The sequence below is a fragment of the Anas acuta genome, chromosome 9 (genome assembly GCF_963932015.1).
Source record: "Anas acuta chromosome 9, bAnaAcu1.1, whole genome shotgun sequence".
In the NCBI taxonomy this organism is placed as follows: domain Eukaryota; kingdom Metazoa; phylum Chordata; class Aves; order Anseriformes; family Anatidae; genus Anas; species Anas acuta.
The window spans coordinates 16536130-16561613 of record NC_088987.1 but is presented as its reverse complement, the minus strand read 5'-3'; the positions used below and the strand labels follow the sequence as shown (position 1 = coordinate 16561613).

Sequence of the window (25484 nt, the reverse complement as noted above, 5' to 3'; positions counted from 1 at the left end):
CAGTATTTCTGCAAAGTCAACAGGAGAATGTTCTCCTTGTTTTTACTTAGATTTGAGGGGGGGAATGTTAAATTTCTTTAGCATTGGTAAGAGCAGGAATCCAAAGGCAGTTCCCTGTCCAAATGCCTGAAGTTAAGCATTCAGATTGAAGTACATGATCTAGAAAAGTTGAAAGTGTAAAAAACTGTTACAGAGAAACATCAAATTTGTGAAAGAGGTGTTAATTATTATTGAAGCTGAAATACATGTGGATATTGCATCTCTTAAATATTAGTGAAAAAAGATTCTATAGGAATTAAGCAGATGGAGAGTCTTCTGTGAACACCCCACCTCTGTTGAAGTTAACATTATCTTAGTGATAAGTGACACGTTTGTACATGAGCTGACAAGAGCTGGCACTAATAATGCTGATGCTGACTTTCATTTATTTATACCAGTGCCTTGGTTTGTGGCTGGGAGATGGAAAATAATTCATAAATGTCAACAAAGTACTTTTGATCTTTAAATAGCTCAGAACGGTGTCTCTTGGCCAGTTTATGCTCACTGAAGTAAAATGGATCTCACCTGGAACTACGAAAACTCTGATTCTCCTACACCAGCTCTGCCCCAACACCTGGATCCCTGTATCAGCTGTATAGCTGATAATTTACCATATTAATAGGGAGCTGTAGATTCCTTGTAGAAAAAGGAGGAGAGAGTTAGCCATCCATGCTGTCCCCTCATGTGTGCTTTAGTCTTTGTAGCTGCTCGATTTTGCATTCAAAGATATGTCAAAGTACACTTTCGTTTAGCATCTTAACCTTTTCATGGCTCATAAACTTCACTCTCTCCTACCTCTGTCCACCTCTGTCATACCTGAAGTTCTCAGGGAGCTTCCCCTTTGCCTTTCAGGGCCTCAGTAGGTTTTCAAACATCCTCCTGGGGCTTCTTGGTTCATTCCCATTGTCAGTTTATTCCATAGTGCGTACTAGCCCCGTGTCTCTGGGGACGTTTGCCAGCTTGTGACATCAGACAACTGAGGAGTGATTAGAAATTCACTCTCTCTTTTGCATTATATAAATTCTTGATTGAGTATTTATTCTGTGCATATTTGTGTTGAGCTTAAACTGAGAACAGAAGCCATGCCTAAATATGCTTGTTTAGTGTACCAATCCTTTGGTATACGCAGTGCTGGCATGCACCCAATTCCTCTCTTTGTACACAATCCCTTTTACTAGTAAATTTATTTCTTTCTCAGGTGTTTGACAGTTTAGTCAGGATCCCCCCATGCCTCAGTTTTTCCATTTGCAAAATGGAGGCTGCACCTCCCTACATTGTAGGAAGCTTTGAGACTTCACTTACTGAATATTGCAAGCTACTTTAGATCTTTTCTGGAAGGTATTGTAGAAATATTTATAAACATGGCTTGAAAAATATAAACCCTTAGGTGAAAGTGTTTATGAGCTCATGTTATGCAGGAAGACAAAACAGCCTGATAATAATTTTGCCTCTGGCTTTAAGATAATTTGTCTGTTAAATGTATGATTACACAGTTCTTATTGTTTTGTTCATACATACAGTCTGTACTAGCAAGGCTCTGTTGTGGTTTTCATGCTGAAAATATGAAGATGTTATATTAACATATATTGTGGTATTCTGCTTTGACACTAAGAAACACCTTGAAGGAAGAATGATGGCTTCGAGTGTTGTAGCAGTTCTGTTCCAAAAGTTGATTGTATAAAATTGGCATCATCTTATTTAACAAAACTGAGTTTTGCTGTAATCGAGTCATCTTTATTTAATTTAGCACAAAAGATGACAATATGAGAATACTTCAGTTGTTTCCAAGATGTTCTTTCAGGATTTATTAACATATCCACTGACACAAAGTAAACTTTCTGTAGTACTTATAAAGTGCAGTCATATTACAGAGGAACTATTAAGGGATGTTTTTAAAGCACTCCTACTACTTGTAGCACCTTTTTTATTTAGGTTCGATGTTTGGTTCGGTTTGATTTTTTTGCAATCTGAGGCCTGGAACTGGGTGTCAGCTGTGCTCTGGTGGTATGCACCCATGCTCTGATTCTGGAAAGCCTTCTTGCTCAGAGTTTCGGTTATCATGGGCGCTGAAGTTAAAGCAACTTAAATATATATTTGAGATTGAGCACATGCAGAAGTACTTTCCTTAAGTAGGATGTTGAGTTTTACAGGGTGACTTCCTGGTCTGTAGCTGCTTCTTTCAGTAACAGGCTTCGTATCTTCAGTTGCCATTCGCAGTTCTGTCTGTTTGACTAGTGGACTGCTGACATTACTGAGCACGTAGCTTCTACGTGCCTGAATTTCTATAGCAAAAGAACAGTAATGACCTCAAAAGACTAATTGGGTACTAAATTAATTGATGTTTATAGAGAATTTTAACTTTCTTACATTAAAGCGTTGCATATATATGTATACATACGTATGTGTCTGCACACAATAGAAGCATGTGCTGGAAAAACAGAAAATGGGGAATTTACTAATAATTAAGAGCAGTTCCGTGGTCCTTCTAGCGCTTCCCAGTAAGGAATTGTAGAATATCAAATTATAATGAGCAGTGATCTTTTATTTATTTTTTTTTTCAGCTACAAGAAAACCAAGATGAAATCGAAAATATGATGAACTCTATTTTTAAGGGTATATTTGTTCATAGATACCGGTAAGAAAATAAGTGCTACAGTATACTATGTTAGCAAAGTGTAATCACAAATAATGCCAAGGACATTTTCTATGTTGATTTTTCTTCTGATGTAATGTTCTGGATGCCATAAAAGCAGTATCAAAATAACTGAAGTTCTAGAGGAAAATCTAAGTGTAACCCCCAGTAATTGCCCAATAGATCTGTCTACACAGCTTTTTTTATTACTATTTTTAATTCAGTAAAACAGCTTTAAGGAGTTGGTGGAAGACAACTTCTTCTCTTGAAAAAGAAAAGTTGTCCACAGTGGGAGCATAAACATCACATAGTAATGTAATCATGATCGCTGTATATCATAATAGGGCAGTTTGGGTTGTTGGGTATCTCTCTATCCTGCATTTTCTTATGTATATCTTATGCATAAACAACAAATTTCTGATGTTTTCCATAATAATACACATTGACCACAACTGTAACATTATTTTAGGCTTTTTCCTCTTTAAACTGCATAAAGGCACACAAAAACCTTAATTCCACTTAACACATAGCTTTTGCTTGTTAATTGTATTGGATGTTTATATCAAGAACAAGTAATTGCAAAAAAGTAAAGAAGTGATTGCACTGTTAACACATTACAATTTCTTTCAGTAGTTATTATTATATGTCTTGTAAATAGAAAAACTCATCAGGTTATATATTCATGTGCATGTGTTTATGTGCATGTGTGCACTCTATTCTAGTAGATACGAATGCATGCTATTTTGGAGTGTGGCTTATCAGAGAGCAGTAGTTTTTTAAGACAGATTTAGGGTTGTTTTGCATCACTAAATACCTCTAAGCATCTGCAGCATCTTGGTGAACCAACTCTTTAAATGTTAATTAGCTTATTGAAGTCAAAAGATAAAATTCAACAATACTAAACTATGCAATTAACCTTTTAGATTTCAATTCTGGTTTAAAACATCATCATGTATGAAATCTTTTAGACAAATGGCAAGAAGCAAGAAAAAGTTGTTCGGGAGGAGGGTTAGAATGTGAAAAGGTACCTGTAGTGGGGCTGAGAGATAATTGTAAGTGTGGAGAAAGGTGTGCAGGAAAATTTGGAAGAGGCCTGTGGTAGGAAATGTGTGACTGAACAGCACAGAGGTGTTGGAGCATGTCTCTTAACATCAGTGCAGTTTAACAAGGTCAGCTTATACTACCTTCAGCTTTGGTCTTGATTAACCTCAGCTGCTAATCAAATGGACTGAGAGAGCCCAGAAGGTACAATGGACAGCCACTGTAGCAAGAGGCTGAGAAGCATACCTGTGTCCACTGGACATATCCCAGTTATCCATTATAGACTCTGTTTCAGTGTCCTAAATATTTTTGGCCCTGATGAAAATATTCAGATGTAATCTAGCATGAAATAAATGCTATTTCCTGACAGTGCTTGCTATGGTTTGTCCTAAATTTAATGGGCCTGCCTTGGTAAATCAACATTTAAAAGAGGCCAGTGAATTTCTTATCTGATCCTCCATGTCCAAAACTCTTCAGAAGGTTCCATCGTGGGGGACATCTTTACTAAAAGTAGGAACATAGGTTATGAATTTTGCTGCCAATAGAAGTCTGAGTGTTTCCCATTCACCTCACTCATACACAGTATTTTGCAATTTGTGCTGCACAGAAGCTCAGAGTATATATACTAAATCTCATAATTAGTTTAATAGCTTTATTCTTTGTGTCTGTCTTTCTCTCTTGAAGTGAATGTTTGTAGTGTCTAGGGATTTCTGAGAATCTTTGGATTGAGAATCAGTTTTTCATTGTCTGCCCAGGGAAGGTTGAATGTATTCTTACAGAAAAGATAATTTTTCCTGATTTTGGCTGGCTGTGTTGCATGATTAAATAGCTGTTGACACTTGAGTTCTTCTTGGGATTGCCATTAAATCCTTCCAAAATGCTTCACAGTTACCAAATTTATAAGGTGTTGAAATAACCTACTTGGATCTGAGGACTCAGCCTGTCATCCCCTAGAAGAAATGTCTATATGGCTACTTTTTGTGGCTGCATATGTGGTTGCTCCTTTTTTTGTTTCATACTTAGCAGACTTACAGATTGCTGTTTGTCTTGAATTCTGATTCCTTCCACACAGATTCTGCTTTTAAAATAGTTATAATTCTATTTAAGAGATTTACTATTTTAGTTTAGTGTGAATTAATATAGAGTTAGACAGAAGTATATATGTATATACATATATATGTGAATATATGTGTAATTGTAATTAAAACTTCATTGTGGCTGCATTCCCCAAAACAAATGCAATTTTTGTAGTGCAAACCCTTTAATGTATTATTTTAGCGCATTCATCCTTACAGCATCTAAAACCTGTTTGAGAATTCCCTGGTAGGAACAGCTTACTTAATGACTTACCCTGCTTGTAATGCACCTTGTCTACATGGTGGATTGACAGTTACCTTCCAGTTTTTGAGGTTATAGCATAACTGTCTTCAGGGAGTTTGACAGACCAGTTTTAATGACTCTGTTTGGAAGTTGGTAGAATCAGTGTGTTTCACTTTGGATAGAGAGGCAACAACAGTGATTTGATGACATGTCTAGAAATTCTGCAAATGCATTCATACGTTATCTTTAAATGCATGTTTTATTCTGTTATATTGGTACAGTCTCCTCCGTAATAAGAAGTTTAATGAGAAAAACAGAGAACTGACTTCAGAAATGTCTCTTCTAGTCACGTGTCATATTATGATTGTTTGTTATGTCCGTGTAGGAATTGTGGTTTTCACCTTGGTGCCTGGAAGATGATACAGAGTCTTCCAATGTGAAGGTTGGAAGGACATAGGCAGTTACAGTATGGATAGGATAGCAGTTTTGTTATACTATATTCTGTGAATTTATGCAATAAATATCTTGAGCATAAGATTGGGAACATTTTATTTACATTTTGTAAAACTGAAGACTTTAGGAAAAATACAGTTGCACTTAGCAATTATTCTACTGCTTAAAGCTTGAAATTTATTTTTTTCATAAATTAGATTGGGGGGAGCTCTGCTGGTGCAACTTCAGAATGAAATCAATATTTATTACTGTTCCCAAAGGTTTTTGTTTTTGTTTTTTAAAAAAACAAAACAAAAGCACAAAACAAGGGTCTCAGTTATAAGCAAGGCCAGTGTTTGCAAAGCACCATTCCCTTCTTCTATGCGGTGGCTTTCTATGCTCTTCTTTTATTACTGCTGAAATTTGGAACTGTGAAGCAGTGCCAGCTGGAGTGGCACAAGCAATTTCTCATAGTAACAGATGTCTCAGAGATGAAATTACTAAAGGGCCAGATGGCCCCAATCCCTTTTCCCGTTGTTTAGTTGTCGTTCATTATTAGTAAATATGCCATGCTCTATGTCAATCAGGCAGGGAAGTGCCAATCAGATTCAAGTCATTTCCATTCCTGATCTCTTTAGGTGATCTCTCCAGACAGTTTCCTGCTCCGTTACCTAAGTAAGAAGCTCATAAGTCTGTCTTTGCCTCTTCCATCACTTGCCACAGTCAGAATGTAGGAAAAAAAAAAAAAGGCAAGAAAAATTGAAGAAACTAATGTTGACATATAAACATTTTTCCTGGCTTTTGTTCCAAGGGCTTTCATATGCTGCATGAAGCAGGTTCTGCTGACATAACAAATTCCGTTTTTCCTCTTTGACAAGCTCCTTTGGTAAAACCAAGTAACTTTCTCCATCTTGCACTTATTCTGCATCTCTAGCTGGAAACTGAAGTCAAGCCTGCTTAGAAAATCACAGTGACAGTATTTCAGAAATAATTATTGAGAGGAAGTCTCTAGCACTTGGATTCATAATTCTGTTTGAAAAGAGGGAAGGAAAAGGTCAAATAATAGACTAAGAGGCAAAATAGAATGAGATTTTTTTTGAGATAATGGAAACGTATCTGAATGTAGAGAGATTGAGATGATGAGATAGATCATGAGTGAGCACTACATAGTGACAAGCCCTATATAGTGAAGTTCATCAAACCCAAGTAAAGGCAAAATATTATAGCTACAGCAGTGGAAATGCGTAAATGAGGTAAATGGTACGTGTCTGTAATCTGGTTAACTTTTTTTTTTTTCTTGCTAGTGATGCTATTGCTGAGATTAGAGCTGTCTGTATTGAAGAAATTGGTGTCTGGATGAAAATGTACAGTGATGCCTTCCTGAATGATAGCTATTTAAAATATGTTGGTTGGACACTACATGACAGGGTAAGTATTGTGTATTACTGTACATAGAAGAGTGTACTGTAAATAGCTACTCTTCTACTACCCAAGACATGTGTAGTATATCATTTTTGGTTTATAAAGAGATCTTTTTTTTTTTCTGCAGGTCATTTATCTTTCAACCAGTGTTTTTTGATGCATTCACTTAAATCAGGATACAGTTATCCCAAATCACATGATGATTCACATGGTTTTTATTTTTTCAATCTCTGTTAGCATATCTTAATAGAAAATTTTGCATGCTGCTTTTCTTCTAATTAAAAGAGAAGTAGTCTTGCTGACATTCCTTAGAACCCTCATGTCTGAAGCAGAATCAGAACGAGATTTCCAGTCAACTCTTCCATTTGCATTGCTCACTAGTTAGAGGAAAGAGAACATCTCTGCGTCCTAGAATTAACCAAACAGGCCTATTGGTGCCTCAATAATGGAATTCTCAACAACTCATTTTATCTTTGCTATTTTCGGTTTACAGGCATTTCAGCTCCAGCTGCCTTTAAAGGACATTTTTCTAACCTTATTCCTCCATCTCCTGAAAGCATCCATCAGTTCTTTGTGGATTCCTCAAATCTGTCTCTTGGTGCCAGCTTAGAAGAGCTCAGATGGTTGGTTGAGTTAGTTTTGGAGAGCAGCCATCACCCTGGCCTTTCAGCCTTTATTACACTAGAAATTGTTCAAGGTCTCTAGCTTTGTATTAAAAAAAAAAAAAAAAAAAAAAGTTTAAAGGTTAGGTGGAGTTGAAAAGATACATATATCTGAAGGTTCTTTCCTGTCTGACCACTGTTCTTTAGTACTAATGGTATCCACAACCTGCCTTTTCTGGGTGGTATCAAGCCCACATACCAGTCAGTTCCTGCAATTGTGGACCATTTCTAATGCTAATAGAACAGGGCTTTACGCTCCTGACTGTACGGGATACTTTTCTACATCAGGCTACAAATGGGATTAGCCATCATCCCACTTTCACCAAAATGACTAGACATACTTCTTTTACTCTAAACAGTCTTGCTAGGAATGTCCAAGAAAAGCAGGTGAGACCTACGTATAGTGTTGAAATGCTCATTAAATTCTGGCATGCTGGTTTAGACTACTTTTTTTTTTTCTCTAATAATGCTGCTGGAAAAATTCAGAAGTCTGCAAGTTCATTTAGATGACTTGCATAACTAATAGTTAACATCTTTTTAAAAAAAGGTGTTTTTTTTCTATAGCTTATAGAAATCCCTATATTCAGCATATTCATGTAAATATTCAGCATATTCATGTAAAGGATATGACTTGGTCACTCTTTTTCTGAAGTCTGAAGAAAATCATTTAGGAAGAGACTATACTGCTGCTGAATATTTTGCTTTAGCTATAGCTGTCACGGATATGCATCTTCCTTTGACTTGGACTAGTAGTTCACTTGTTAAGAATAGCCTCTGTGCTTTTAGATACAAGATATGCAATTGCTTTCCTCTCTAAACCTGCCGAACTTCTACATTTCATCTCAATTTTACAAATCTTGAGTAGGAGGAAGATCCTTGTTACAGCTGTAATGAGCCCTAACAATTATTTACTCTACAGACACTACTGAGAGTGCATACCTAAAAGCAACAGTGGAGTTTTGGGCACTGTAATCCTAGCAGAACATTTTCACAAAGTAGCACTTCAACATTAGAGAGAATCTAGTATTGCTGTGCTTCACAGCTATCAATCCCTTTCTGGTGTGTGTTAAGTCCAGCCATTTCTCACATAACTCCTTTTAACCATCTGTGAAATCTATCCATTCCTCAAGGCACTATCTGTGACTTGTGTTAGCTTCTCACAGTGTGATCTGTTGCATCCAGCAATTTCTTATGTCATGTCCAATAGCTTTCTCACATCCTCCAGAGTCTAATCATGCGTCTGCAGCCTTAACATATATTTTACCTCAGCTATCCTAAAGTTAATATGTTCTTTCCTATCAGACAAATTTCCAATTACAGTGTTGCATTAGAAAAAATAAAAGTTTTCCATCTTGACCAGACATGGAAGAATACCATCAAGCTGCTCTCCTGCCTCTGCTGTTTTGTAATATTTATTGTTGCAAGCCTCAGATGTGCCTTGGTGTTCTCAGTCTATAAATCACTAGCTAATCTGACTGTTTAGTATCCTGATATGCATTCTATGTGATGTTTTTTTTTTGTTTGTTTGATGTGGTTTATGCTTACTGTACAGGGTGAGAGAGAATAGGGGAAGAGTCAGAGTTAGCTGAACTGTGTGCCAAAGGATGAAAAGGAAGCAAATGGAGAGAAAGAGACGTTCGGGGGACAGAATGGAGGGGGAAAGTACAAAAGGAAGCACTTACTGAAAAAAAAGATCGAGTAAGAACCAGTTAAAACATGCAAGCCCTCCAAAAGTACAAGATCTCTTAATAGCTTGGTTTTCACTGGCGCTGTCTGGAAGACTTGCCTACTGGTACCCCAGTTTCTTGGTTTTGCATTTTTTTTTGAATTCCTCTTGTGCTTGACCTCCTAAGAAGTTCCTTAGTTAAGTAAACTAATCTCTTTAGTTACATAAGTCTCTTCATTTTATTGCCCTGAATCAATGTGTTTCCACCTTTTATCCTAAGTTTCTTAGGAATTACTTGAACTTGAACATCTGTACCCTTGGTAGGCAAGAAATTTCTGCTGTGTTTTTCCCCAAGAATATTTGGGATGTGAAAATCTCACATTAATGCTCACTTTATGTACTACTTATGGTTCTCATAGTTACTCAGGAAACTTCTTGTGTCTGGTGTATTGATGATCTGTGGCACATTTTCCCTCATCCGTTCTGGACTTCAGTGCAGTACATCCATGTACAGCTTGACTTCTGCCTTTTTTACATTCTCATCCAGGTCATTGCTGTTTGTGCTTAGTTGTGGGTTTCTGTCAATAATCTCCACTGACTCTATTTTAAAACCTTCATAACAGGATTAGCAAACTAATGTGCTCTTCCCTCTCTGAAGAGATGAATTTCAGCCTTGAACACCGTTTTAAAAAACTGACCTTTTTGCTGTCAGAGACAGTAAATCCTCTCAGTGTTTGTCTGCCAAGAAGGGCAGTCATCTCCAGGGGTTGCCTCTGTCCGTGCCTCTATCTTCTGTTGCCATTTTTCAAATTGGTGAAAAGGAAACTTAAAAAATTGATTTTTAGCTTCTGTTTCTATGTCAGTCTCTGAATGTTCATTCAGGTTTGAGCTTGAGCAGTTTTTTTAATACAGACTTGATTATAGAATAGACAGACTCAGAAATGAAAAGCAGGTTTATGTTTATAACCTTTTTATTACCTACAAATATTTTTTAACAAGAACCCATAGTTTAGAGACTTTGCAGATGTGAAGTACATTTGCAGCCAGCCAGATGATGCACATGTGCCCAGGGGAACCACGTATCATCAGTGTTCCTGTAGGTGACAAATCTTGATCAGTAAACCATGGCCTTGCGATGTCCATGTTTCCTGCCTACAGCCCACCAGATCAAAGCGATCCCTGTCTAAAGAGTAGCTGGGAGTTAGGTTCTGCCCACCAGAACAACTCAGACATACAGCCTACACTCAATTGTTTTGAACAGTTGTCCATTGATTGTAAGCAGCAAATATCAGGAAAAATTTACTTGTTAATCTCTTGCCTAAAGATAAATTGCTGTGCTATCTTTTCACCAACCACCTTGAAAACAGATGTCTTTATTTTGTATTTGCTTACAGGCTTGTTTGTCTTTTTGTACTGTGGAGTTACTTGAAAGGAAAAGGGAAACAGTAAGAGACATTAAAGTAATGCCACATTAAATTCTTTATACATGCAAATAGAAAAATTAACATTGTTTGTAGGCAGCTGCATGTGGTTTTTGGTTTTTAGCTGAATTGCAAATTGGCTTTGGTAACTCATTAGCATAAAGTTGTAAATGTACATTAAACAAATTATGAAATTATATTATTTAATATTCATGGCATTTGATTAGAATATTATATCAGCTAATCTTAGTGTGTTTTATTTAGCAAGGTGAAGTGAGGTTGAAGTGTTTGAAAGCTCTTCAGAGTCTGTATACCAACAGAGAGTTATTTCCAAAACTGGAGCTGTTCACTAATAGATTCAAGGTAAGAGGAGTACAGAAAATAAAAGTATCATCTATCTCATCATGTTCCAGTCTTTGACTCGTATATTAAATGCAAAAATATACTTATTTGCTTGTCATAAGGCTTGTAACTACCATAGCAAAACTATTAATGAATGCTGAGATTAAGACAAATTAATTTCACAGTGTTTATCTTGTAAAATTTATCTGGCTTGGCCAACGTGATTATTTATCTGTATTATTGTCATTTATTTATTGTCATTATTCAATCTGCTTCTGCTTATTTAATTTTAGATTTACTGAATTTGAAGGACTTGTACAGGGTTTTTCACATAAAATAAATCCAAAAGTAACAGCCTGAAAAAATGGTTCATAAGACAGAAGTTTACAATGCGCTTTCTCTCCTCCTTCTCTCCTTCTCTCCTTCTTCCTCCCCACCCCTCCCCTATTAATTTTTGATTAATATCTTAACAAGAGTGTGTCTGTTAATTCATTTTGTGACATATCAGTGTTACTTCACAAGTGAAGTATCTGGAGAGATGACTGGAAATGCTGTCATTGCTTCTGCTTGGATTCTGTAAAGAAAGCTTCCAGGCACAGTCACCAGTTCTGCTGGCACCTTTTACCATCGCTTTTGTGTTTTGGACACAGAACTATGGTAAAGGCTATCACCCCAATGAAAGACTAATTTAATTTATTTTTTTAAAATCTTGATTACAATGATGATGAAAAATCCTGTTTAGAAAAGAAGTGGAGATTTAAGTATTCATAAGTACTGTGCAGCAGATTCAAAAACTTACTGTAGATTTTATACTGTTTGGCTAGTTATGTCTGCCATTGCAGTTACTCTTAAGTCCTCCAGTTTGATCTAGAAAAGCAAAAAATACAGAAAACTTGCCATATATTTATTCTGTATAAACAACTGATAAAAACACAGTGGTAATCAGCCTTTCACTACCACATTCATTTGAGAATTGGAAAAGAAAATATGCTGTGGTAAAATCTAGATATTAAAAAAGTCTATTTGTCCAAAATTGTGGTAATATAATAGAACAGACTGATGAGAAGGGTGATGGAATCTCCTTCTTTTGAGGTTTTTAAGGGCAAGTTAAATAGATATCTATCAAGACTGAGCTAGAGAGTTGATTTTTAAGTAGGAGACAAAATAGAACATTTTGTGAGATCCTTCAGCGCCTATATTCTTCTGGTATTGTAAAGTCAGTTTCAATAACCACTGCAGTAAACTCAAAATTTCCTCTCATAGAAGAGTACCTGGCAAACAGGGATGGTAGAAGCTTCATACTACTTCTGTAGCACCTCCGTAAGTGTGGTTTGCTTAACATCTCAGGACAACCAGAAATTAGGTAGCTCTCCAGAAACATGAACCCTCCAAGCCTGTGCAGCATTTCTTGTTCCTTCTGTGCAGACTTAAAGATTTGCTTGTATCTGCTGTTTCTCTAATGTGATTTATTTGAAATAGGCATCTAAAACTCTCATGGTCCTATATCTGCTTCTCTTTACTAGATGCACTGGATGCTTCCTTCTCTCTTAGCCTGCTACAGTTTAATTGGTAGCTGAGTAATTATGCTTAGAGTCTGAACCTGTCTCATCCATCAGGAAAACTGACCATGGGAGACACTGTGAGAAATGGTTACGAAGTAATGTGCTTCAAAAATCTACAGGAACATGAAACATCTAAATACTTCTTCCTGGCTTTTTTCACAGTGCAGACAATTTTCTTCGTTAGAAGTCATGTTAGCCTGTACATTGTTTCTTGGTTTAGAATGGAGCAAAGAATTTTCACTGCTGTGAAAAGAAAAAATCAGAGGAAAGGGAGCCCTGTTAGGAGTCTTATCTTTCCTCTGTTCCGGTAAAGATGTTTTGTCCATATAAATCTGTTACATTATGAAGTAAATTATGGAAAAGGTGAGGTCAAAGTCTGTGTGAGCATAGGCGAAAAAAAAGTTCAACGCGATGGAAGATTCACCTGTTTCTGTTCCAGCCACATTCAGTAGAACAAAAAGCTGCCCTTGCCTGCACGTCAGCTTGCAGCTGTGCTGACAGGGATGCAGCCTTTGGCACCAGGCTGGAGTAAACTTTCATATTAAGACTCTTGCTATCTATGATACCAAACTTAAATGCTGTGCCACCACAAACTCCACCACCACCCCATGCAGAATGCGAAATGCTCTTCTCGGTTCCATGGCTCCTTACACATATTTCAGCAGTAGCCCTGAATCCACCCGCGAAGCTCAGCTGCGGTTCAGCTCAATCCATTCAAATTGTCAGGAGAAATCTCTCTAGAGATGGTCTAGTTGTTAAAAGCATAAACTGATTTGTTCCAGAATTACTTATATTGGCTTGTTAATATTTTACCACATAGCCATGTGAAGGATCTGATAATGTCACTTCTCCAAAGGGAAGATGTCTGTTCTGTCCAGCATTTCTGTTTGTGTTGCTAGCAGTTGATACGCCTGAAAATAGGTCCTGTCTATCCTCACCCCCCCAAAAAAAAAAGCTTTGTCCATGTTTGTCCATCAAAGCAGAGACTTTTGTTTTGTGGTCTGATGCAAACATTATTTGAACCAATATGGAAAATATGTGAATTAGCTCTTTTGCAGTCAGTGCAAAGGCAAAGCATCAGCAGATATAGCTGTAGCCACTTAATTCCCGGTCCTCATCCCTGACCCTTTGCAAGATGGTGCTGTCTCCATGTCTTGAATGGCAGCAGCGGATTTGTTCTTCAGCAAGTATTGTTCACAGCCTAATAAATAATGCAAAGTGATCTTTATAGTGTAAATTAATATTTCAAGTTAAAAATAGAGATGTGTTATATTCTGCTGCATGGAAAATTTCTGTCAAAGCAGATTGAACAGCTGGGTTTTGGAACCGAGAACACTGCTGAAATTTCATCTTCCAGGGGCATTAGGTGTTAAAGTCTCATTTCCAGGGGTTGTGGTATCGGGCTGACAGGTACCGTCACTGAGAGATTCTGGCACTTGGGCAGAAAATAAGAAATTACACATCTGTGCTGTTAATGCTATGCCTGGTGTTCCTGGCAAAACTGAGTGAACAGCCTTTTTGGATAAAGAAGCATTGTCACATCTGTCATTGTCAAAGACTCCAAATTCAGAGAGCTCTTGCTCTGTAGTCAGGAGAGAAGAGCCCTTCCCTTCCAGGATTCCTTCAGAGGTGTAAAAGGAGTTTTACACTTGTGTTCTTACTCCTTTCTATGCAGTTAGTTGTCTCCTTGTGGTTCCTGCCATTTCAGATAGACTTTTAAGAGCTGTGTGAAATTCCACCGATACTTTTAAGAGTAGTATTGCTCTCACAGTTCCTTCTCTTGATGTTGTTATTGTTATTGTTAGTTGTTGTTGCCTGGCCACAAACTTTGGAAAATTGGCAGCAATTTTTATCTTGTAAACATATACAGTTTCCTATTTGGAAGATGATTTCACTGCCTGAGTCTCTTCTCACAGTCTCGAAGACTGTCTAGCTGTAAGAGTTAAATGCATCGGATTTCAGGAACTTCATGGTGACAGAGGTGCAGTCAGTATTAGTGACAAGAAGTGTCTGTGCAGACCTGTTTTTGTTAAGTAGGAAACATTTAAGACAGCCACAATGCATTATTTATATACTATTTCTAAATTTCAATATTGAAATAAGCATCTGTTGCTTTATATACACAATCAGCCTTCTATGCCTGGAAGAGTAAAAAAGATGTAAACACTTTTTATTCTGTTCTGATTTGTTCTTGGCGACTTGTGCTGTTGCTTTCCAATACACACTTACTTTTCTTCTTTTCCTGCCTTCTATTTTTCACATCCCCAAATATCATATATTAGTACACAGTCCTTTATGAATCAGTTCAAGCCACAGAAATAAAGTTTTATTTTACATGGCCCAATTTATTTTCATTAACTTGATCAGCCAAACAAAAACATCAAGACATATGACGTTTTTATGGATGGATAGAAATTCTCTCCACGTAGGGAGGACAGCAACGCTCACTAATCACATGTGTTGCAGGTAGACAGTAAGCAAACTGAAACTAAACATAAAGAACTTTAGGGGGCTTCTCCTCATAACTGCTGGGTCCTTAAAAGGTGTAGAATCATCATATTTGATTGGAAAGTGGGATGCTTTTCTGTGCTGGAAAGAATATAGGAAAATACAATGTCATACTGTGGAATTTCCCACTTGCTTGTGGAAGGTCTGTAGTGTAATAGTCGAGGCCAACTTAAAACCTTAGAGTGTTGCCAGGCATAAAGGCCCCAGCTTTATAGGCAATATGCAGGTGCATATATTCACGTGCAGTTTTCTGCACAGAATTTCCAAATATGCATAAGATGCAATATTATTGCATATATATAACTTTATCTAAAATTATTTGTTTACAGGGGAATGAAGTAGGGCATTTTTTGTGCCAACAACTCAAACACGTTCCTTTTGAAAAGAGAAATGTTAAGTAAGACCAATGCAGAACAATGTTTCAACTCCAAAGTCTTCTTGCTTTTTTCTTGGAAAGTATACAAGCTTTTTTTTCACATTTCTGTGCGCGTACCTATTGTTCTTTGTGCACATAGCACACAGCATCCTAAGATGTAAATTAAATAATTGAATGGTATCAAAGGATTTTCATGCATCCAGCTGAAAGATCTGTCTTCACAAAAGTACTATTTTTTTCCTATAGCATTCTAAATCAGATAGCTTTTTGTGTGTGTTTTTTTGTCACTGTAATAAAATTCCTTTTCAGGATCGCATTGTATCAATGACACTTGATAAGGAATACGATGTTGCTGTGGAAGCCATTCGATTAGTCACGCTAATACTTCAGTGAGTATTCTTCAAAATTAGTATATTCCCTCTAAAAGTTACATAAGCCCGTAATATTTAATTGATTTGATTTCTTCACTTGCGTAACGAAGTCAATCTGATACTTTACATTTACTATGAACTGAATATATAATGGTGTGATCATGAAGCTAAAATGAAATACTCGATCTCATAGAAATGCAATAGGCAAAGTATAAAAACATGCATATTTATTGAGACTCTTAGTTTTAGTGCATCCACTGTTGAGGAAAAATGCCAGGCAGCATTTATACCATTTGCCAAGGGCAAAATGATTGTGAGCATGAGTTACATTTGCTGAAGTAACTCTAGCAGTAACAAAGGTGGTGGGTTAGGAGATTTGATTATCTGATAGAGCTGGGAAGAGAATCATCTGGCAAGTACATTGACAGGGAGAAAATGGTTGCTTCAACACCCTTACTTGGGTTATGTGGAGGTGGTGATATCTTGCGGTTTAAAACACTGGGCCTGGCAGGAGGAGACATGCTTCCAGGCCCCAGTTCTTTCTTACCCAGGTACAGTGGCTTCCCTGAGGTAAGGATCCATTCCACATGTAACCAGCCCATGCACAGACTGTTTGAGCCAACCTGTCTTTAGCAGCCTGTGACCACAGCAGGCTCATGAATGTGCTGCTGGAGGAACTCTTTCCTAAGGTTTTATCACATGTTCCCTGAAGCATGTTAAAAAAAAATGCACGTTACAAACGGATGCATAGAACTCCTGTGTCATAGGTTATACTTGGTGACTCTGAAGAAATTTTTGGACATGGAGAATTGATATGAAAGATGAGACTATCTTTCCCTCTTAGTAAAATAAATCTGGGCTTCATTTTTTATTTATGGGTCACGCTGCTTTGCAGATATTAGACTTATAATATCAGGAAGAAGGGGAATCTCTCATCTACTATGTTTTTTAAAGCAAATATAACAAATATCACAAACAACATGTAGAACATGACTATCCCTTTTGGGATATTGGGAATGCAGTAAGATTTTAGGTCAATATTTGTCCAGTGCATCTTTTTCTTCCCTGTCCTGTTTTCTCTTTGGTTGTGGGATTAAAACATAGCTAAGTGCAAGCAATGTGCTTGCATCATTCTTGGACTAGAAGAATAAAGGTCACATTGAACAGCACAGGGCAGCATTCTGGCAGGTAGGAGCTCTGAAAAGATGTTACAAACAATTGTGATGGGGTATGACCGATTAAAAATTATTTGTGGTACAAAGCCAAATAAGATGTATAGAGTCCTGATGCATAAATGTTTCTGATAAATACTGACTAAACAAGGAGGGAAGTAATACTATTCCTGTATACGATGTCAGTGCTATCACTGATGGAATATAACTACAGATCCATTGCTCATAGCATTTTTCAAAAATACCACTGCAAAAGGAAAAATTTCCCAAGTTTCAGAAAACTTGCACAAAAAATCTGACTTAAGCTCAGAAACTACAGAGGTGCCAAATCTGTTGTTTTATCGAGACAGAGGTAAAAGATTCCTTGTTCTTGTCAATAAATAATTACACAAAATAAACTTTTCATCATCTTTCATCCAGCACAGCATGGGGTGATCAGATTCACTTCCTTAATTTTGAAAGTGAGAGTATGTGTCTAGTCAGCACAATAGCTACTGTAAGAGCGATTGACTTTTTGTTGTATCTATTACTATTATTATATATATTATTACTATTGTAATTCTAAGCCCACATCATGATTCAATCCTGAAGAGATTATTAGATGATTTTATTGGTATATGTTCAGTGCTAGTTTTGTGTCACGTATGGTGATGAAATCTGGGTTTAGTTTTCCGCTGCCTCTGTCCAGAGAATTTCTGACTACTTCTGTAGCTGAGGCAGATTTATCCTCCTGGCCTGGCCCTCTCTGCAGCGGGAATTGGGAGTATTCTTTCCCACTCACCAAACCAGCAGAGAGGTGCCTCCTGCCCAGCAGTGCCAAAGAGCAGGAGTGCCATGTGAAGAGACCTAACTCCTGAGAATGGAGTAGGACAAGAGGCTGAAGGAGAGAGGAAGGGTTGCTCAGTTCAAACTTTGAACATTTTAAATATTTAATGGATTACTAGCTTTAAAAGCAAACAGACATTGAAATAAATAAATGTAATCAAGCCATTGTGTTTTCCTCATGTAACATTCTGGGTTTTTAGTTTAATAATGCTTGATAATAAGTGCTTGGTATCTTACAGTATGCATACTGTAGTTAGTGTGGTGGTTTGAGTAATTAAGCTGGCAAGATTTGTAAGCAGTGATGATTTTTTTTACATTAATTATTGTATGTATTGGTACAACTGAGAGAAGAATATCAAACAAATTTTCAGTCTTACAGGCCCCTTAAGTGTTTCCATATTTGGAAATTAAACCAAAGGCTTTTGATGTTAGTGTTCCTCCATCTAGGATTTTGTACGAAGGAAATCAATCTTGTAACTGTCAAAAGCAATTTATAGGAGGTGAGGGGATTGAAACAAAACACTAGTTTTACTTGAGGTGTTTTCTGACTATTTCAGTGGAAGTGAAGAAGCTCTGTCAAATGAAGACTGTGAGAATGTTTATCACTTGGTATATTCAGCACACCGGCCTGTTGCAGTAGCAGCTGGAGAATTCCTTCACAAGAAGTAAGTTATCAGGTACCATGGGAGAAGACCAGATTCATAAATGCTTTCTAGTACTGGTAAGATCAAAAGGCAAAAAAAGCAGTAGGACAAAATACACCAGTTTATCAAGTTACATGTGTAATTTCAAATACAGGCTTACTATCTTCTTTAAAATAAAAACCTAAATACGTAAAGAAATGAGATTTACCTTTCTCTTGTTCTAGAATTCAGATAATCTTTACTAATTGCTCAAGGACTAATTGTAAAAGGCTGCACACACCTCACTATATTAAAGTTGTTTTAAATCCTGAAGTTCTTGCTGAACTACTGTCATGGTAGCATAGGGCTTATCCATCCCTGACAGTCTACCTGGTATGCAGTCATAATTTTTACAAAGTTTTAAACCAGTTTATTTCGAAATTGTGAACTTAAGAGGTTTTTATGTATTAATCATTAATAACATTGTTTCTAAATTCACTGACATCCCCTGAAAATACGTTACATTATGATTCCATCTTTCATGTACTGAAAGATGCCAAAGGAAATGAGCTATTGTTTCCATGGATGTGAATCATACTGCACTGATGACTGTGAGCAGGACATTGCCACATCATGGTAGTTAACCTTCTGATTTTAGGGTTTGCAGTTAAATGTCTTTTAGTAGTAGTGTTCTTTTTCCCTAAGTGATTGGGAGATCAAAATTCTTTAATATATTTATAGATACTATACTATCTACTATATAGATACTGCCAAGATACACAACAGAAAAAAATCAATTAAAAATATCAGTTTTTCTTTGCCATTTTTTTTTTTTAATTTTCTGTGGTTTATTTGTGATTTAGAAATCTACATTGTACCTGTAAGCTTTTGTGTGTGGATTTCTGGAATTACATCTCTGTGATCAGACATTGTCTGTTTCAAGGAATTAATTTACAAAATTTGGTTACATTTAGTCTCCTACATGATGTTTTACAAGGAAATGTTTTTTTTTAAAGTTGCATACTGAAATTCCCTTATAAATTATATGTGAAAAATAACTTCAAAACATGAACAGATGGTAAATAAATTTGTTTTAAGACATATCTATACCTTAGTGTAAAGACAAAACTTTATCCTAACTTTTCTCTACAATGAGATACTATGCTGTGTTCTGTTAAAATATGTCTCTCTATGTATAAGTAAATAACATCGAGGAAAAAATGTCCCAATCCTAAGATGTTTTCTCTTTGTTTCTGCTGACATGTGTTAATTTTAAGTAGAATCTAAATTCTATTAAATTGTTAATTTTAAATAGAATCTACTTGAAGAATTTCGGATGGGATTTATCTTGAATAATTTTATACATTTAAATACCACTTTCCAAGTGTAAGCTAGTCAGTGGCTTCCCCCTCTGTAGTTAGCAAAGGAAGGCAAATGATACAGAAGATCACTGACTGAGCCCTGAGGTGGATGTTTAAGATATTCCAGCACCTGCTGAGGTGCTCGTCTCTCACCTGTTAGATGAGCAGAGGAAAAAGCATGATTTCTTTACCTAAAATACAAATGTGTGAGTAATTTATCCTTTTCAATGAATTCTGTAAGTGAAATCAGAATACTGGCTTTCACATTTAGAATTTGTTTCATGGCTGCAGCTTCTCTGTAAAAGCAAGGAGCAGTTTTTAAACTTCTCAAAGTAAAACAATCATTGCTGTAGCTGAAATGTAGGTATATCTGAGATCTCTGTAAGCTGCTAACTTTGAGTGGTGAGAGTAGTTTGGAGCTAGCCATGTATCAGAGAACTCAATGCACAATGTATAATTCACCTGGGAAAAAAAAAAAAGTAACTTGACTGGTAGCTTGCTTTATCATTTGTGCCGCTACTGGTACCCAAGGTTGTTTGTTTAGTGGGATGTTAGGTTTATTTAAACCACATGTTAGTCAGCACGACTACAGTGAAGATACAACCATAGTTCTTGAGACATTGTAAGTGCTACCACCATTGTAAGATTTGATAACTAAAAATATAAAATTTTGTAAATTAAGCAAATATATAAAGCTGTACAAAATCCTTCAGTATAAATATGTTCTAGAGAGCTTTTTCCTGTATGAAATTCCTCCAGCCCTGTGAACTTGAAGACTGAAGATAAATTTCCCTCTTCAGGCAGGAAGAGGTCATGCCCTCTTTCCCTTGAAAGAGCTTGAGATACTTTTGCTGTGCTTTATGAACAAATCTGCTGTATCAGGAATGACTGTTCATCACGTTTTTGAAGAAATAAGATTTGTGTTGATAAACATCACAGCTCCTTTTGCTTATTTTTAGACTGTTCAGCAGACATGATCCCCAAGCTGAAGAGGCTCTAGCAAAGAGGAGGGGGCGAAATAGTCCAAATGGAAACCTCATTAGAATGTTGGTTCTTTTCTTTCTTGAAAGTGAGGTAAAAAAAAAACATTTTTAATTTTCACTTGTTTAATAGAACCTGGAACTTAAGTAGTGACTTAGCAACATACAGTAACAAGTTGGTTGTTTTTTCATAATTTCAGAAATACTGTATGTCCTTTACTCTGCCCCCATCTCCTTGTCCATCAAGCAAATTCAATCCAAAAATCTTCTGCATGGTCTAGTTTGTTCTTGCATGTCCCCAGGGTATGTACTTACTGCTTCATTGCTGGTAGTACAGTGTCTAGCAGGTTTCATTGCTATGTAGAAATGTTACTGGATGTTTTGGTTTTTTTTTAGATGACCAAGTTAGGAGTATACTTCTGGGGTTACTCTTTGTGAAGTAAAATTATTTGAACCAGAAAGGAACAAAATTACAATCAGAATCATGTCATAATTTGGAACGGAAAGGATCTGAGGGGCAATTTAGGTCAAAGTGGAGTCAGCTATGATACAAGATGAGGTTGCTCAGGGCTTTATGCAGCTGCAGCTTAAAAACATCTGAGGATGGAGACTGCAGGCATATATACAATTGTGTTTGATGGCCACATTCATGATGGGATTGTGCTAACAGTTAATGTCTATCAAGGTTACATACATGGGATATTTTATGGTAAAAGTGCTAACAGTAACTTAGGCAAGGAAAGGCAGTTGAGTGGAGGAAAAATTGAAAAGATAAACTGTCAGGTACAGAAAGCTTTGAAGATACTAAAGGAGAAATGTTTAAAAATGATACATTTGATTCAGTAATTAATAGGTGGCAAAGGAGGACTGAAAGAAAAGAGTGTCAGAAACATTTCTCAATAGAATGAATGGTAGTATTTTTTGTATAAAAAGCAAAAAAGGAAGGTATTGCTACCAGGTGTTTGAATTTTTATGAGTGCTTGAACAAAAGACTTGACTGTGAAGATGAAAATAAACAATCAGAGATTCTGAGAAGGAAGGATAATATTTAGGTACAGTGTTAATGTTTAGTTAATGTTACCACTGTTTAGAAAGACCTTAAGAACCAACAAGACTGGGTGAAACATTGCTGCCTGTGTGGGCCTCCAGTCAGCTATCTAAATGTATTTCTAGCTACAGCTTCTTCAAAAAGTAGATTACAATAGATCATTCTGTCTTCTAGTGAAAATCCTGAGCTGAATGCAGAGAAATTATGAAGTTTTTGCTACCTGATGTAAATCACCCAGTGATAGGTCATTAGGTGAAGAGATCAAATAGCCATGGGCCTTAGATATGCCCACAGCCACTAGAAGATGAGAAAAACCACATGCCCAAAGAGACTAATTGGCAGAGAATGAGGAATATTTGTTCTGAAGATACAGCATAAGAAAATGGGCTTACTTGCCTGCTTCATTAGGACAAACATATTCTTTCAGATTTCAGTGTCAAAGTTGGTGTTCATTGCCGGTCCCTCACTAGAAGCTGTTATCTGTTGATATGGTGCCCGTGCTGAACTATCGTTCCTAGTGTTCTTCATGCCTTAAATCCATGCGTGTGTGGTGGGGAGTTACCTGGAATTATCTTGTCCATGCATCTGACAAGAGAATAAACTCGTTTTTGCTCCCAAAGCCATGATCAGCAAAATGTTTTCTCATAGAAACCATACGCTGCTTGCTGAGACCCTTCTCTCTCAGGGTTAGCTTTTTGCTATCTCTGTTTTTGAGAAGGTTGTTTCAAACAAAGTAGGATATCATGACTCCAGTGTTAATAAAGAGCTAGAGATCTGGGAGTTTCCATCTGCATGGGATGAGAAGATGTAATCACTGCAGTCTGAGAAGGTGCATTCAGAAGGCAGTAAAGGTGCTTCTATGACAAGCATCAGAAAGCTGACATTTTCCTCAAAGTTTACAGAAACTGAAAAATAAATAGACGTACTAGCATCCCCTTCCATAATCTCTCAGGTGTTTTCCAGTTTAGAAGTCATTTCCATGTCTGGCAAGCAATTCAGCTCTGCACAATGTGTTTGTTACTTTTTGATAGTGTTTAAAGATTAGTTTCTAAATCTGTAGAAGCCCATGTATCATTTTTCTCAGTTTACAACAGTTGTGCTCATTCATATAGAACCCTTTTTTACAATTAAAAATAAGTTACTGTTCATTCTATACCCCCTGAAATCAGTAGGATTTCTGCTGCTGTTTTCCGAGAAAACAGAATTAGTATACAACACTTTTGGCACTCCATCTGTTGTAGACAAATCACAAAACTGTACCTGTTGATGACTTTGGGTTGTTACATGGTTATTTCAAAATGTAAATGCACATACAGCTAGCATGAAATTTGTAAGTATCTTATTTTATAATTACTGTATTCCTAAAATGTTAAATGCTCTGTCTCAGTTATTGATGTATTGTTTGAATTGTGTTGATAAATAATGCCTTTTTTTTTTCCTGTCTCAGCAGTTAGATGTAATACAAACACCATTATACAAATTTTCATTTTGTTGTCTCACACTGATACTGGATATTATACTAAAATTAAAAAATATTTCCATATCCATGTTCTGCACAGAAAAATAAATGCCTGTCGAGAAAGAATGTATTACAGACCCTTTTTAGTCTCATGTCTCACCACCTCTCCTTTTTATAATACAGTAGCAAAGTGAGAATATGTAAGTTTTTGTCTCCTAAGTCAGAACTTTGAGAGGTTTTTCACAACAAGCTACTTTATGGAAAGATAAGCTCAATTTATTTTACTTCCATTTTCCATTGAAGTTTATTGCCATTGTCATGCAGTTGTATCGTTCAGATGAAGGAAGACCTTCCAGAGTTAGTTTCAGACTGAATTTTCTTTCCCCCTCATGTAAGAAGACATGGACACAGTTCATGCCTAAATGATTGTGACAGTTGAGGAACTACAGCTTGTACCAGAACACTGTACTGACCATTGCTTTGGATTTTCTAGTTGCATGAACATGCAGCCTACTTGGTGGACAGTTTGTGGGAGAGCTCTCAAGAACTGTTGAAAGACTGGGAATGCATGACAGAATTGCTCTTGGAGGAACCAGTCCAAGGAGAAGAAGGTATTTGTTTAACCTCTCTGCTGTACTGATATTGCGCAATATTTTTAAATATGCCTTAAAAAGGTGCTTCACTGTGGCAGATAGAAGTATTTGTTGTGGTTTGTTTAGACAGCATATTTGAGGAAGTACAAATTACTTAGATTTTAATTTCATCCATTTTTAATGCACTCTGCTTCAGAAGCAGCAGTTTTGCATTACACTTTCCAACTCGTGAAGTCTGCTGTAGTGTTGTTGCCTAATATTAAAGTCTAGGGTTCTTGTCTGAATGTTTAAATGACTAGTGCATACATGAACATTTCAGTAAATTCAGTCGCTAATACAATTTTGAGTAAACAGACACTTCAGGTGGTGTTAGTTAAATATAGGGATTTTCCAGAAAGTGTTAAATCCTAGTGAATTCTTAAAATGAAAAAAATAAGAGAATTCTTTTGCAATTAATTTTGTATCTTCTTTGGTTAAGAATATATCTGTGGGCATCAGGTAGCCAGGGAGGTTGGTAGCAAAGAGTTGCTAATGTTTGTCGTTCAAAGTCCCTTATAATTCTTTAGGATTTTCCTTCTTCAAGTACCTTCACAGTGGTTAGGTGGTTGAAAAACCAATGTAGTCAGTCATCTCTGTGTTTCAATGTCTTACTTTCGGTATTCACTGCTACAGGTGTGGTCTTTTATTTATACGATAATTTCCTTAGGAAAGGACCTGGCACTTCGGTTCTTTTGAGGTTTCTGTATAGCCTAGCAGGGTTTGGCCCTCTAGATGTGAACAGAAGTACTTCAAAAAGACCAGAAATAATACTTCATGATTGTGCGAATATTTTGTAAGGAGTGACAGTGAATAGTCAGTCCCTCTCTGTCCTCCGTGACACTCATTATTTTATAGATCTTTGTTGTATTCCTCCCCTTCATTCATCATTTTTCCAGACTGCCTTTCTCTGGACTTCTTTCGGTTCTGCCATATCCATTGTAAGGTGATGTGATTGGTAATGCATAGCGTGAGCAAGCCAGCTTTCGTTTTATGAACAAAATGATGTCTTTTTTTCTCTCTTCCCTGTATTTTACAACTGCATTCACAGATTTATCTTCTTTAGGATGCCTTTCAGGCATCATCAAAGCTGATCTTTGTTGTTCTCTTCCCTCCGTAGCAATGTCTGACCGGCAGGAGAGTGCTCTTATTGAACTGATGGTGTGTACAATCAGACAAGCTGCTGAAGCACACCCTCCAGTAGGCAGAGGCACTGGCAAAAGAGTAAGTGGTACTATAATGGGTAGCTCAGATCTGTGTGTGTTATTATGTTACCATATTAACATAAAATATTTTTCTTTAATACCACATTTTGACACTTCTAAATGGGATTTTTATAGTTGGTGTTTCACGTGAACGTTTTTTGAAGAAAAATAACGTTCTGTTTTTAGATTTATTTTTTTCTTTTTCACTTTGGGTTTTGCTTTGATGAGTTAAGTAATGCAAACTTACAGCATGAAAATATTTTTTTAATTATTTTTAAATTTCCTTTTTATCATACCCCTGGCTTAGACTTGGAATCTACCAGCATCTACAGCCTTCACTGTTCATCTAGATTAGAACTGAGAGAATAGAGCTCAGGAGTAGAACAAG

The 25484-nt window shown here is 36.6% G+C and overlaps 1 protein-coding gene across 9 annotated transcripts in view; it reads left to right on the top strand.

Annotated features, from left to right (window-relative positions):
- Nucleotides 1-25484, top strand: part of STAG1 (STAG1 cohesin complex component) — a 178315-nt gene that overhangs the window by 105630 nt on the left and 47201 nt on the right. For all 9 annotated transcript variants that reach the window (XM_068692780.1, XM_068692783.1, XM_068692784.1 and 6 more), the window contains 8 exons: nucleotides 2601-2674; nucleotides 6769-6892; nucleotides 10900-10998; nucleotides 15733-15812; nucleotides 18349-18456; nucleotides 20735-20849; nucleotides 23756-23873; nucleotides 25012-25115. In XM_068692780.1, the coding sequence (XP_068548881.1) occupies nucleotides 2601-2674; nucleotides 6769-6892; nucleotides 10900-10998; nucleotides 15733-15812; nucleotides 18349-18456; nucleotides 20735-20849; nucleotides 23756-23873; nucleotides 25012-25115 (822 nt within the window). The remainder of the gene's footprint in view (nucleotides 1-2600; nucleotides 2675-6768; nucleotides 6893-10899; nucleotides 10999-15732; nucleotides 15813-18348; nucleotides 18457-20734; nucleotides 20850-23755; nucleotides 23874-25011; nucleotides 25116-25484) is intronic.